The following is a 13,149-nucleotide window of genomic DNA, read 5'->3' on the forward strand; positions in this document are numbered from 1 at the left end:
TTGGAGAGCTGAAGGGCCTGTTCCTGTGCTGTACATTTCTTTGTTCTTTGTTCTTTGACTTCCGAAAATGAGTCATATTGGACCCAAAGCATTAACTCTGTTTTTCTCTCTACCCAGATGCTGCCAAATCTGCTGCTTTTTTCCAGCACTTACTTTCCATTTTTATGACTGACTTTCAGTATGATCTCTCAGAATCACTTCACAGGGGGTAGATGGAAAGTGTCAAAGCACCCCTCTCACTTCCAAAAACATAAATACTTAGAATAAATACTTATTCAGGGAGGCAGTGGCAGAGTGCTATTGTCACTGAGCTAGTAATCCAGAGACCCAGGGTGATGCTCTGCAGTCCTGGTTTTGAATCCCAACACAGCAGATGGTCAAATTTGAATTCAATTAAAATCTGGAATTAAAAAGTCTTGTGATGACCATGAAACCATTGCGGATTGTCGTAAAAAATAAACATCTTGTTCACTGATGTCCTTCAGGGAAAAAAATCTGCCGCCCTTACCCGGTCTGGTCTACATGTGAATCCAGACCCACACAGCAATGCAGGTTGACTCTTCACTGTCCCCTTCTGAAATGGCCTAGCAAGCCACTCAGTTCAAGGGCAATTCGGGATGGGCAACAAATGCTGACCCAGCCAGCATCCCAAGAACAAATTTTTAAAAAGGTACAAATAGTTTTTAAAAAGAAAACAGATGTTTGATCTGTTTATAGGTACAACATATTGTACAGGAACTTTGGAATGAAGCTGATTTCCTCCACTAGGGAGGAAAAGCTTCATCATGCCTCACGATTCTGACACTCATGATTTATGGAGAGTTCTGGAGTAAATTGAATATTAAAAAGTTTCCCACTGTGAACTTTGTTTAATACATTAAATACAGGACAATAAGCCTTAGTAACCAGACAACAAAGGCATTCATATCATGAAAACAATACATCACATCCAGTGCCAAAATTGTCTCATCATATTACCACAGAAAATCCAGTTACTTGGAAGTTTTATTGCAACAGAAATACAGTTATTAATTAAAACAATGCAAACCAATCTAGCAAATTTCTTTTTAAGGTCACTGAGTTACAGATCAGTATTGTTATTTACACCATATTTTCCCTCCAATTTCTGTCTTCGTTTCCTGGCCCTTGCTATGAATGGTTAACAGCCGTTGGTTGCTTTTTAGCATCCGATCTGTGTAAGAATTTTCTCGTGTATCAGTCAAGATAGTGAGAGTCACAGGCTATAGTGGGCAGGCAATGCTGCCAACATGGATAGAAATCGGGAACAAAGACCCTGGCTGAGTTATTTTCTCCTTCACTGGTCAGTTGCCCAGAAGCCAATAGCTGGATCTCTTCCATCGCCCTACGTAAGATCGGCTAAGTCGGGATCAAACTTGAGTTCCTGGCCCATATGGCAAAGTTCCATAGTATGTAATATACTCAAGCCCAGGCATTATAATAGTAATAATCGTTTTATTGTCACAAGTAGACTTACATGAACACTGCAATGAATTTACTGTGAAAAGCCCCTAGTCGCCACATTCCGGTGCCTGTTCGAGTACACGGAGGGAGAATTCTGAATTCTCAGCTGGTATGGGAATTGAACCCGCCGCTGCTGGCTTTGTTCTGCATCACAAACCAGCTGTTTAGCTCACTGAGTTAAACCAGCCCCAGATCAAGAAAGAACTGCACTTACACCTTCTAATTATTTGCTACTGCAGACTTAGACAGTCCAAGAGACTTGAAAGTGGTCGAGACAACAGAGAGCACAATCACTTTGGCATGGAAACGCCCGCTGGCATTAATAGATCATTACTACATCATCTATATCTCATCAATTGGTGAGAGGAACGAGGAGATTGTGGCCGCTGATGCTGTCTCATACATCCTGACTGGGCTCAACCCTGCAGCTGAGTACACCATTATTCTCATAGCACAGCGAGGTAAACAGAGGAGCAGGGCCTCCACCACCAGTGCTTCTACAGGTAAGGAAGACCTTCTGAGTGCCATTTTGATCTCTTCACTTTTTGTGTTTTTTGTAAATTCTGCTAAAGTTTAATCTGTGTTGCGACAAATATTTCAAGAAAGTTCTTTCTCTACAGAGATTCTGTCAGCCAATGCTGCTTCTTTCCAAAGCACAAAGGTGGGGTTTCTAGGGGGAGCGATATTAACTCCATCCGCCCGTCATGTAAACTGTTGCGATTGTGTGTAACACTGGTTTCCCAGCCCCCCTGGGTTTACTCTCTATTGAAGGCAATGGGAAATAATATTAGGCGGAGTATTAACTTCTCCTTTCCTTCAGCCCAATCCTGTGAGTGTTTTGATGAACACCGGAGGTTAAAATGTCCCTCTGTTGGTTTCATTAGCAAACTGGAAATATTAAAAGTGAAGATACATCAGTCTAAATAGTTTTGTCTCATGGATATTCCTTTTTCCACCAAAAGCGTAGTTTGACAGTGTTAGGGAGCCAGTCTATATAATCTGGCACAAACTGGTAAAAAATTAATACATCCATGTGGTAATACATAAATATAGTGATGAACCTGCTTCCAGAGGCTCAAAAGGCAGTAATATATATTGGGTGATTGCAGGCTTCTCAATAAAGGTGGCATGTATGTGAGGCCCTTTGCAGATACCACATCTTTGCACACTCAATTCTGTGGTGTAGGTGCATTTGCAGGTTTAATTGACTAATAGTAATGCAATGTTTGGGCAACTCTACATTTAACTTGTGCAATAATTTGATGATAAAGAATGTGTAATTCACAAAGACATGAATATTGGAATAGGAAGCTGGGTCCCAGCCCTTACGTGTGTGAGACGATGGAATGAGAATGTCAATACACAGTTCAGGTATTATCCACCATTTCAGTTTGTGCAAGCTTTCTGGGAATGCACACCCAGGAGGTTCTATTTCAATACTGATGTAAAATTGTGAAAAAGAACCATAGGTAGGTCACCATTGCCTTTAAATGTAAGAAGCAAAAATAAACTGGGTCGACTATTGTACTATACTGTGACTACTGCATTAAGCAGCACAAGACAGAAGATTTATTAATTATGTGTGCAAGTACACCACATGGTGTGGGAGTCAAACTTCCAGCCAAACAAAAGAGCAGACTTTTATATATTTTTTTCTTCTGCACAACATTAAACAAATCCACTGTTTTATATGGATATGAGCAGCTCCCTCATTCCACTTTCAAAACTTGTCAATTGTGACTGAAAGTGGAAGATGGAATTTATTTAAAGTAATACCATTATTCAGGTTGCCAGACGGACAGTCTGCATGTGTTTCCCTTTCGAGACAGTCCAGAGAAATCTTTCTCTGGTGCAGAATTAGTATACTGTCATTTTTTTGTAAAGGAAGCCGTGCTTTCTTGACCTTTGAGCACATTTATGCACTTTTTTGAAAGCTAATGGAATAGCCTCCCCCCCCCCCCCCCCCCCCCACCCACTAAAGCTCAGCAGTTTATATGGGGGCCAATGTGCCTGACATTTTCTGATGTGTATTCAAGTGGATGAATTTCCAGAAGACCATTTTTTTATTCAGAAAATTGCCTCCCTTCCCCTCAATGGAGTAGTTGAACTAGTACAGGCAAGGAAGGCAGAGGTCAGGAATGATCTCCAGTTTGTGCGGTTAAGGGTGGCAACAATTGAGTTAAGTCTTCTTGGGGTTATTAAGGGAGAAATTTGTGGGAATTTGCTATCACAGTTGGAAATGCTCGTGCTTGGATATCAGGTGAGAAAATTATTGGCCTCTCCTGACTAATATAGATTACTGATGTTGGGAACCGAGACTTATTGCACACACACATGGGGATGACGTTGGTTTGGTCCCACAGATCAAGTGTCCATGGAACTAAACTGCATGAAGCATCCAGTGAAGGGAAGATGAAAAATTAGCAAGGAAGAGAGCATCACTGTAATAACTACAAAATATCCCCCAATGGACTGTGAAGCCATGTTATTTAATTGTTTGAATATAACAAAATTCTAATTTAAAAGCAATACTGATGCACCCATGGATCTTCTCCCTTAATCTTACATAATTAGGTAGGTGACGAGTCATAGTCTACAGGGGACCATAGGCAACTTTCTCTTTTAGAGACAGACATTTGATTCAGGGCCACCACTCCACTTCAAGCATAGAGCAGGCGTGGAGGCAGGTCCCAAGTCTACCTCAGCTGGAACAGGAATTGAACCCGTGCTATTGGTGTTATTCTGAACCATATATTAGCCATATAATCAACTGAGCTAACCAACTTACTTGCATTTGAAAAAAAGCCACAATGGGTAAATTAAGATCTGCTACACACCAATAAAAAACAAGGGTTGCTAAAACAACAAATTAAACTTTCTAGCGAATTGGAACCAGAGAGCTTCAACGATTGGCTGAATAAATAGCTAAAGAAGTAAATACATTTATAATTTTACTTTGATTTTTGTTATTTTCCCTTAGTTTTTAGCGCTTTCAAGCTAATATAAAATATACAAATTGCTTCTGTCATTTTCATTGTATTGTAAGGGTTCTCATAGTGTTCATCACAATCTCCTAACTCTTTTGATACTGCATCCTCCTCTGACCAATTTCCGTCAAGCTATCAAAGCTATGTTAAACTCTCAGCTTTTATCAACCCTTTTTTATCTATTTTCAAAGTTGAAAAGCAAATATGGATAACAACTTAGTATATAAACAATGAGAACGTTTCAATATTTGGTATGGTTTAAGAGGTTGATTTGGCTTAGTTAGGCTACTTACCCATTGGGAGCTGGACCTTCTCTGGCCATCTTCATTATTAACCTGCGGGGTTCTGCAGATGCCCACATAAAGCAAAGCAGGAAGCTTGTGAATTTAAGTCCTATACAGTCAATGTTGTTTAATCAGATCACGAGTGGGAATGCTGGCACAGCTTTGCTCCAACTTGAGGCATGCCAACAGTGGTGGAAAGGACAAAAAGGCTTTCTTGTAAGCCAAAAGCATGTCTTATTGGGCCTCAATGGGCAGGATTGTTTCTCAATGCCCCGCAAGCAAAATTGTGGCCTCACCTGTCCCCAATACCACCCATGCCCCCATCTTCTTGGGGGACTCTTCTACTATTTCCCTGGAAGCCAACGGGCACTCTTTGACCACCCAATTGTCCTCTGCCTGTAAGTAATCTACACCCTCCACACACCCATTTTGGCACCTGCAACATACCAGCTGGCAGGATCCGGACAGAAACTAGCTCTGAGTTTAATTCCACACCTCTGTATACTTTTCAGAAGGTATGAGGGAATAAAAACTGAGGACAGATTAATAAAATAGAAAGTTTCTATAATATGAGCCAACTAAAGGTGAAGGATATCTGAATCTCCAAATAGAGATAAAATGCTGGAAACACACAAAGTCCATTCGTATCTAGAGAAGGATAAGGTGGATTGATATTTCAAAAGAAGGCCCTTTATATTAAACAAAGCCCTTATAAAGGGTTTTAACAAAAACTATTTAGGGGTCATTTCTGATTATAGATACTGATGAACTTGCTGTTTATTTCCAGCAGTTTCTGTTACATTTCTATATTATAATAGAGATTTTTGTGAAGCGTAATGACACCTAAACCTTTGAAAAGCAGCGCCATTTTATAAAATACATTAAAATAATTTGTCTAATCTTGCATGATACTTTTTTTTCCCAATAGGCAGTTATATAATTGGTATTTTTTTAACCTAGTCAATTCATGATATAAATTACATCAAACAGTAAGAAATAATTATTGATTTCAATTTTCAGGTCAGAATGATTTGATGTGGTTTCAGTATCGAAGTGCATACTCTTTATTTTGAGAATTATTTCTTATGGTCAAACAATATGTTATTGACTTTTTTTGGTTGAAGTTTTTTGTTGTTTGACCTATCAAATGTTCTTTGCAAAGCTATTTTATTAGTATGTCGTTGCATTCTAATGCAATTATTGTGCCCATTTTGCACTTTACTTCAACATTATACAATAACAGACAACGATTAGAAATAAGAAAGGTCGACAGTTGTCGAAGAACATGGAGGGTAAATTGTAAACTATCTTTGTCATGGTGTACTTTCTTAGCTCACATTTGTCACAGTTCAGAAGAATATATATAACATAGAAGTATTACCAGATGGATTCATGTGCAATTCTCTACTCTTTAAAAAAATTCCACAGGCCTTGAAGCTCTGCGAGGTCTTAAGTTCTCTGAGGTAACTCCCACAAGTACCTCAGTGGCTTGGGAAGCTCCTTTAGCTCCCATTGACATGTTTGTTGTGAATTATAATCCTAAAACCCATGGAGAAACGCAGCAGGTTATTGTGAAGGGAGACCAGACTACAGTCGCTCTCACTGATCTGAAGCCTGCCACTGAGTATGTGGTGACGCTTATGGCTCTTCGAGGCACAGCAAGAACAGAGCCCCTGGTCGGATCTGTCACTACAGGTATTTTACCAGATACTGCAGTTCCATCTTAACATTGTTTACTGATGGTTCGCATCATGTGCTTGCTGCTGTACATGAAACCTATTTGAAAGGGCAAGCTATGTTCTGCAGCATATTCCATGGATCTTATAGAAGAGTAGGATCCACTGGAAATATGTGAGCTTTCCCACAGTTGACTCCTTCCAACTGCTCCATGCTGGATATAGTCAGTAGAATACTAACTTTTCCTGCTTCTCCTTCAGTCCTGAATGATAATGGCATCATCCAAGTGTCTCAACTGGAACCTGCCTAACTAAACATAAAGTATAATTGCTTTTAACCAAATGGCATCCATTTTCATCTTCTTACAGGTCCGTGACTAGTTTAATGACTCTGCTTATTACAGATATATGTTAAGCTTTTAGATCCCCAAAGCTGTTAACGATGCAATATGTGCAAACCAACTAATATACCTCAATATGACATTTAAATGTTGGATGGAACTGACATAGACTCAAAGGATTGTTGCTTTGTTCAGCATGAAGGCCTTGTAGGAATATTGAAATAAAAGAAACCTCCACTATTGTGGAGAATTATTTTAAAATCTTTTATTTCAGTAATTCATTCATTACTACTAACTAACTGATGACATATGGCCATGTCTGTGTGTATGCATAGATGCATGTAGGTGATGCAAACAACACTATGGATCAGGAAAATGTTTATGAAATCTCATTCAATGACCTCTTTAGCTATCAGGAACATGAATTCTTAATGCACCTGCAATTTTGACAAGAGTAAGAATAAGAGTCTGTGACTTTGCAAGTTTTATCAAACTCAATGCCTAAAGCTTTCAGATGAAAATACCATGTGCCACGAAAATAGGATGAACTCCATTTCTAGCTGGCATGTTACCAGGCAATCTGATTCGAAATATACTAACTGGGCAGTTTTAATATTGAAACCTCAGCAATGTAACGTTCCGAAGTACCACAGCACAGTAAACGCATTCTGCAGGCATTTTGATTTTCAGTCATGGCAAAGCAATTGTGATAAATTTCAAAATAACATTCTGCTCGTTATTAATTTTGTCATGCTGCAGTTAGTATTATTCTTATCCCACGCTGAGGACATCTTTCTTCACAGTATTTTACTCCTTTAAGAAACTGTTGCAAGTAACACAGGGAGTGGTTCTTCAACTTTAAAGAAATGCTGCTAAAGATTCCATGGGATCCTCCACCCACCAGCCCCACTTTTCAGCGCGGCGCTCCCATGCCGGCAACGGGATTCTCCGTTCTCGCAGCCAGCCAATGGGGTTTCCCGTTGTGGCCATCCCCACGCCGTTTGGAAACCCACGGGCGTTGGTGCGCTGCCGGCGAAGCGGAGGTTCCCTTCGATGGAGAATCCCGCAGCTCAGATGTTTAATTAAGGCAGTCTTTCAAGTCTATCTTTTTTAAATGCACTTGCTCTGTGAGTACTAAGGGCAAAATATTCAGAATCCATTTTCAAACAGCTTTTGAGTAAATTGTGTACTCCTCATTGCCCCTGATGATGCTACTCCTGAGGTAGCCCACACTCCAGCATCATCTCACTTTATCCAGAAGACGAGTGCATTGAGTCAAAATACAAAGGAAGATTGTCCTGTCCCACCTCCTCTAGCTTCATCATTGATAGGATTTCCCACACCATATGCATTGGACATTTCCAGGCCACAGGGTATTCTCAAAACTCTCAACAAGCTGACAGGAGTTTGCACTTCAACCTAATCCCTTGGGGATGGTGAAGAAATGTTTAAAGAAACTCCGACTTACCATAGGACCATAAGATATAGGAGCAGAATTAGGCCATTCAGCCCCTCAGGTCTGCTCCGCTATTAGATCATGGCTGATATGTTCCTCATCCCCATTCTCCTGCCTTCTCCCCATAAACCCTAATCTCCTTATTAATCAAGAAATCCCCTTATTAATCAAGAATAGCAGATTTGTGCTTGAGGTGCTGTTACCTACAGGGCTACAGGCGAAGAGCTAGAAGGGGAAATTAGACAGAATAGTTATTTCTTAGAACATAAAAACTAGGAGCAGGAGTAGGCGATTTGGCCTCTCACCCCTGATCCACCGTTCAATGCGATCATGGCCTTTTTCAGCCTGCACCTGCCACCTGCCACCTACTCCGCTGCCCCCCCCCAACACCCCAAACTTTCTGTTCAGTATGGTTTGGGACCAGGCCAAGCCACCATGCCATGTGATTAGAGTTCCCAGTGAGTGGTCAAACTGAAAACCCAAGCAAGATGACCATTCCCTATCTAATTAAGATGGTCCCAGTGCACCCACACCTACTTCAGGCCCAGGCATAGATCTGTACTTGGCCAGGCTCCCCCCCACCCCCGCCACGTTTTTCAGAGGATAATTCCATTATGTTGTAATGGGGAAACTAAATGATTGTTTCTAATGCTGTGCTTTTTTTTTATTTCCATTTAATTAGGTCGCTTGCAGGAACCAACATGAAAGTTAATTCAATCAGTTACATCTTTTTCAGGCTATTAACTTTTTTTTAAAAAAGGACTTTAGTATAATAACTGTGATATTGCAGATGCAGCAGTCGCTTGTGATTAAACAATGCACAATTGTAACAGTTTTTCTTCCTTCGATACTACTGAACAGATTTGCACTAAAATGTTTGAACTACCTTTTGTAGCGATGTTGGAGCCAGCATTCACTGATACTGTGGAGGAGGCCAGCACGCCTCTTCCCTCTGGAAGAATAACAGTGCCAGTTGTTTCCTTGCAATTAGAAGCTTCTGTGCCTGAGTTTTCCGGGACTGGTGACGGTGAGATCAGTAACCTAACCGTTTCCGATGTAACCGCGGATGCTGTGAGACTTTCCTGGATGGCAGAAATAGGATCCTATGACCATTTTGTCATAAAGTATAGAAGTGGGCTTGGAGCCGAGGATGAGACAGAAATCTCCGTGGCTGGTGATGATTTAGCTGCTGAAATAAGAGGCCTAATGCCCTCCACTCCTTATGAGATAACTCTGTATGGAATTGCTGGTGGTCAACGCTCAGAGCCGCTGAACATTATAGCTACCACAGGTATTTAGCTTTACGATTTTGTTTCCAGACTGCCTTTCGGTAATAGTGATGATTAAATCCTGCTAAAACTGGTGTTGCTTAGTGAACCCTGGCTATTGTGAGCAGCTAGTTGGGGCTGTTACCTGCATGACCGAGCATTAATGTTTTGTCGTCAGCACCTTGTCTTAGATTCACTAAAATAGTTTTCTTCATAAATCGCCTCCAGCTTGAGAATTATTTTAAAAAGCATGCGCGCCCTACGGGTAAAAGTGACGTCAGCCCGCATGGCTTATTAATTGTTTCCCAGAGTCATTGAATGTCTTTTGTCACAGTCCTTTCGTGATTTGTTGAATGGTCGAAACTGTGTTCAGCCTTTTTATGCCAGAGGAATCATAGAATCCCAGAATCCCTACAGTGCAGAAAGAGGCCATTCGGCCCATAGGGTCTGCATTGACACTTCAAAAGACCACCCTGCCTAGGCCCAATCCACCACCCTGGAACCCCATCCTAAGGGGCAATTTAGCATGGCCAATCCTGCATATTTTTGAAATGTGGGGGGAAACGGGAGCATCCGGAAGAAACCCACGCAGAGGCGGGGAGAACGTGTAAACTCCACACAATCACCCGAGGTCGCAATCGAACCCGGGTTCCTGGCGCTGTGAAGCAGCAGTACTAATCACTGTGCCACCGTGCCGCCCTGTGAGTGGGCCGGTAGAGTGTGTCTTTTTTTAAAAAGTGCACACGAAATGGAGGTAAAGGTATAGTCACTCAATTGCTTGTGTTTGTTGTTGGATTTGGTGACCGTTTTCTGTCCGTGTGACTCCCATGTTTAGAAGAAGGCTTTAATTGCAGCTGAGTTTAAATGCTGTCGTGGTACAGTCAGAAGCATGGTGTTGGAAACTTTGTACATGTTCATTAATATTGTGTTGGTGCTTTTGATCCGCAATTCTGAATATTTTGATACTCGCTTCCATCATCGTTTCCTCCAATACTAATTTTCTCCCAATATCATGCTGCCCTTAATAAAATACCTGGGCACTGGAGTTTATAACAGGCGCCTGTCTGAGGAACCAAATGCTGCCGCTTGGCATTTATGTAGTGCAATTGCCAGTTTTATCTTTAAAGTGATGCCTATTTGTTTCCAGTTACTGCTGAAATTATAGTCATTTAACGTCGTCACATTTGATATCATTCGCAACAATTGGCCATGCATATCAATCCCAGTTGCCACAACTGGTTTCTGAGGTAAACCATTAATTTTGACGTGAAGAAAAAACATTAAGTACCACCCGCCCCCAATACATGACATTGTGTAACTGGAAGCATGACCCTTTTAACAATGTTGTTCTTATCTTTGCTCTGCTGATGGTATAGCGTTTTGAAACACTATTCCTTCAAAATTATTTTTAGCTGCCTTATTAAACAACCCCGCTGGTGAGCTGATAGATCATACAACATCCCTCACTGCTCGACTGCACAAGGACGGAGGTTTTAACCATGGGCCCGCATTTCATTCAGAGAAAGGGGTGTTGTATAGTAAACTAGGAAGCATCACTGTGGTAAACTCTACTTCCAAAAGTATTAAGCTCTCTTGGACGTTGCAAAATGGATCTTTTGACAGCTTTCTCATAGTGGTCACAGATTCCACTGGGCTATATGGACCACTGGAAATGTCCCTAAATGGTGACTCTCATAACACGGAGATAACTGGCCTCCTGGATAGTACACATTATAAGGTATATTTATACGGATTTGTGGGACAGTGGCGTTCAGATCCTTTGAATGCAGAAGCCACAACAGGTATATATTTTTTATTCACAATCTTTTTTTCCCCTATATACCCCTCTTTCCCCTTCCCCTCCTCATCTTGAACATATACAAAACCCTCCCCCTATCTTTTTACAATGCTTGATCACAGTATGACTTCAGATAGTTCCTGTAAAGGACAAATTAAGACTTGTGGTTTTTGGCAGTGTCTGGATGTTAAGGCAGAACCAAAAGGGAAGACAGTTCTAGCAAAGCATAAAATCATTGACAACCGCGAATGAAAATAGGGAATGAAAATACAGCAGTGTCACTAAATATAATCATTGTCACTGACTTCAAAGCCATGATGTTGGATAAGGTCTTAGTCCTGGGCCTCCAGGTGAAAATGCACATGCCTCCACAGGGATCCAACCTGTTCCAAAATCAAGGGTAATCTCAATCTGCACATTTGGATACCCCGACTTTGAAATGAAGATGTAGGGCAGGATTCTCTGGTCTGCCAGCCGCGTGTTTTTTGACAGTTTTTTGACGCCATTCGCTGGTGGCGGGATTCTATCTTCCTGCCGATTGTCAATAGGCTTTCCCATTGTAACCACCCCACGCCGCCACTGAATTCACTGGCTGGCGTGCACTGCCGGCGGGAAAATTGAATCACAATGACAGGAGAAGTCTGGCCGTAGTTTGTTTTCCCGCATATGGTGTGCACGTGTGGGGGGTGGTGGTATAGGGGTACATTATAGTTTTTGTACCTTCTTCCATCTTTATGCAACGATATATGATACATTCCTGGAGACAATGCAGATTAGGGATCTACCCAGGGGTGCTTTCTGATAGGTTTCACTCAACTGTTCATTGTGGGAATGTCTGTGCCAGTGGGAGAGCATTGGCACTATACTTTTAGACTTAACCTGACATTGAAAAATCGCAAAGCCAAAATATTCTGTTATTATTCTCCTTAAAAGTGAAGCCACATTCCTTTACTTTAAGTATTTATATGTAATCAATATGCCAATGTGGCAATACTTCATTTATTCTTCAGAATAAACGATTACAAATACTTTCTGAGGTTATGTAGGGAAAAGGGACAGCTTTCTGAGCCTAACATGTGCCAGAAATTACTATGAAACAAAACCCGGTCTGCCTCTTTTTAGTTGATACTGATTTAAGGGAGGAATGTTGTCTGAATATGGGGGGAGATTTCTGCCCTTTGTTGAATATCATACATGAGAGTTTTGACCTGAATCACCAGCACAGCCAGTCAGAATGGAACATGATGGTAATTCTCCCTAACACCACATCACCACCACCATCACTCATGTTTGCATGCTGCTTAAGTCCACAAACATATGTAGATTGTCAACTTCATCCATCAACTTCAGAAATTGTCGAGGGAAGGAGAGAAACAGAACAACAATTTCCTAGACTTTGGAATTGAAAGCTAACAAGCTTTAAAAATGCACAATTTCTATTCTCGTTGTTTGCCAATGAACTACATTTCAGAAATTCTAATGAGATGGGATAAACTAAATTATCCCATCCTTAATTTCTTGTCATGCAATATGTTTCCAATACAATACCACAATCATCAGAATCTTAAGAGCAATATATTACAAACCAGCATAATTCCATTGAGGAGTTTAAGTACATTGCTAGTTTTTCTCGTATGAAATGAAAGCTAGTTCTTCTATTATAACTACCTGTTCATACATTTTGTGGCCTATACAAGATGAAAGTAACAGAAATTCAGCCATAATGTGAATGCTGTTTTGAAAGTGTTCAATGTCTGAATGGACAGTGTTGTCAAAGATATCAGAAGTTCTTTGTTTAACTTGGTTCCTGACCCAGTCAAGGAATGTGGCATAGCAAGTTGGGTAGTAATCTGGTCA

At 40.9% G+C, this 13,149-nt stretch overlaps 1 protein-coding gene across 15 annotated transcripts in view; it reads left to right on the top strand.

Annotated features, from left to right (window-relative positions):
• The window catches only part of tncb (tenascin Cb), a 417,727-nt gene that overhangs the window by 344,307 nt on the left and 60,271 nt on the right, over window positions 1–13,149 (top strand). For 7 of the 15 annotated variants that reach the window (XM_072488244.1, XM_072488246.1, XM_072488245.1 and 4 more), the window contains 4 exons: window positions 1,722–1,985; window positions 6,182–6,448; window positions 9,122–9,517; window positions 10,907–11,296. In XM_072488244.1, the coding sequence (XP_072344345.1) occupies window positions 1,722–1,985; window positions 6,182–6,448; window positions 9,122–9,517; window positions 10,907–11,296 (1,317 nt within the window). The remainder of the gene's footprint in view (window positions 1–1,721; window positions 1,986–6,181; window positions 6,449–9,121; window positions 9,518–10,906; window positions 11,297–13,149) is intronic. The other 8 variants (XM_072488252.1, XM_072488254.1, XM_072488258.1 and 5 more) reach the window with 4 other exon arrangements.

The sequence above is a fragment of the Scyliorhinus torazame genome, chromosome 22, assembly GCF_047496885.1.
Source record: "Scyliorhinus torazame isolate Kashiwa2021f chromosome 22, sScyTor2.1, whole genome shotgun sequence".
Taxonomy (NCBI): Eukaryota; Metazoa; Chordata; class Chondrichthyes; order Carcharhiniformes; family Scyliorhinidae; genus Scyliorhinus; species Scyliorhinus torazame.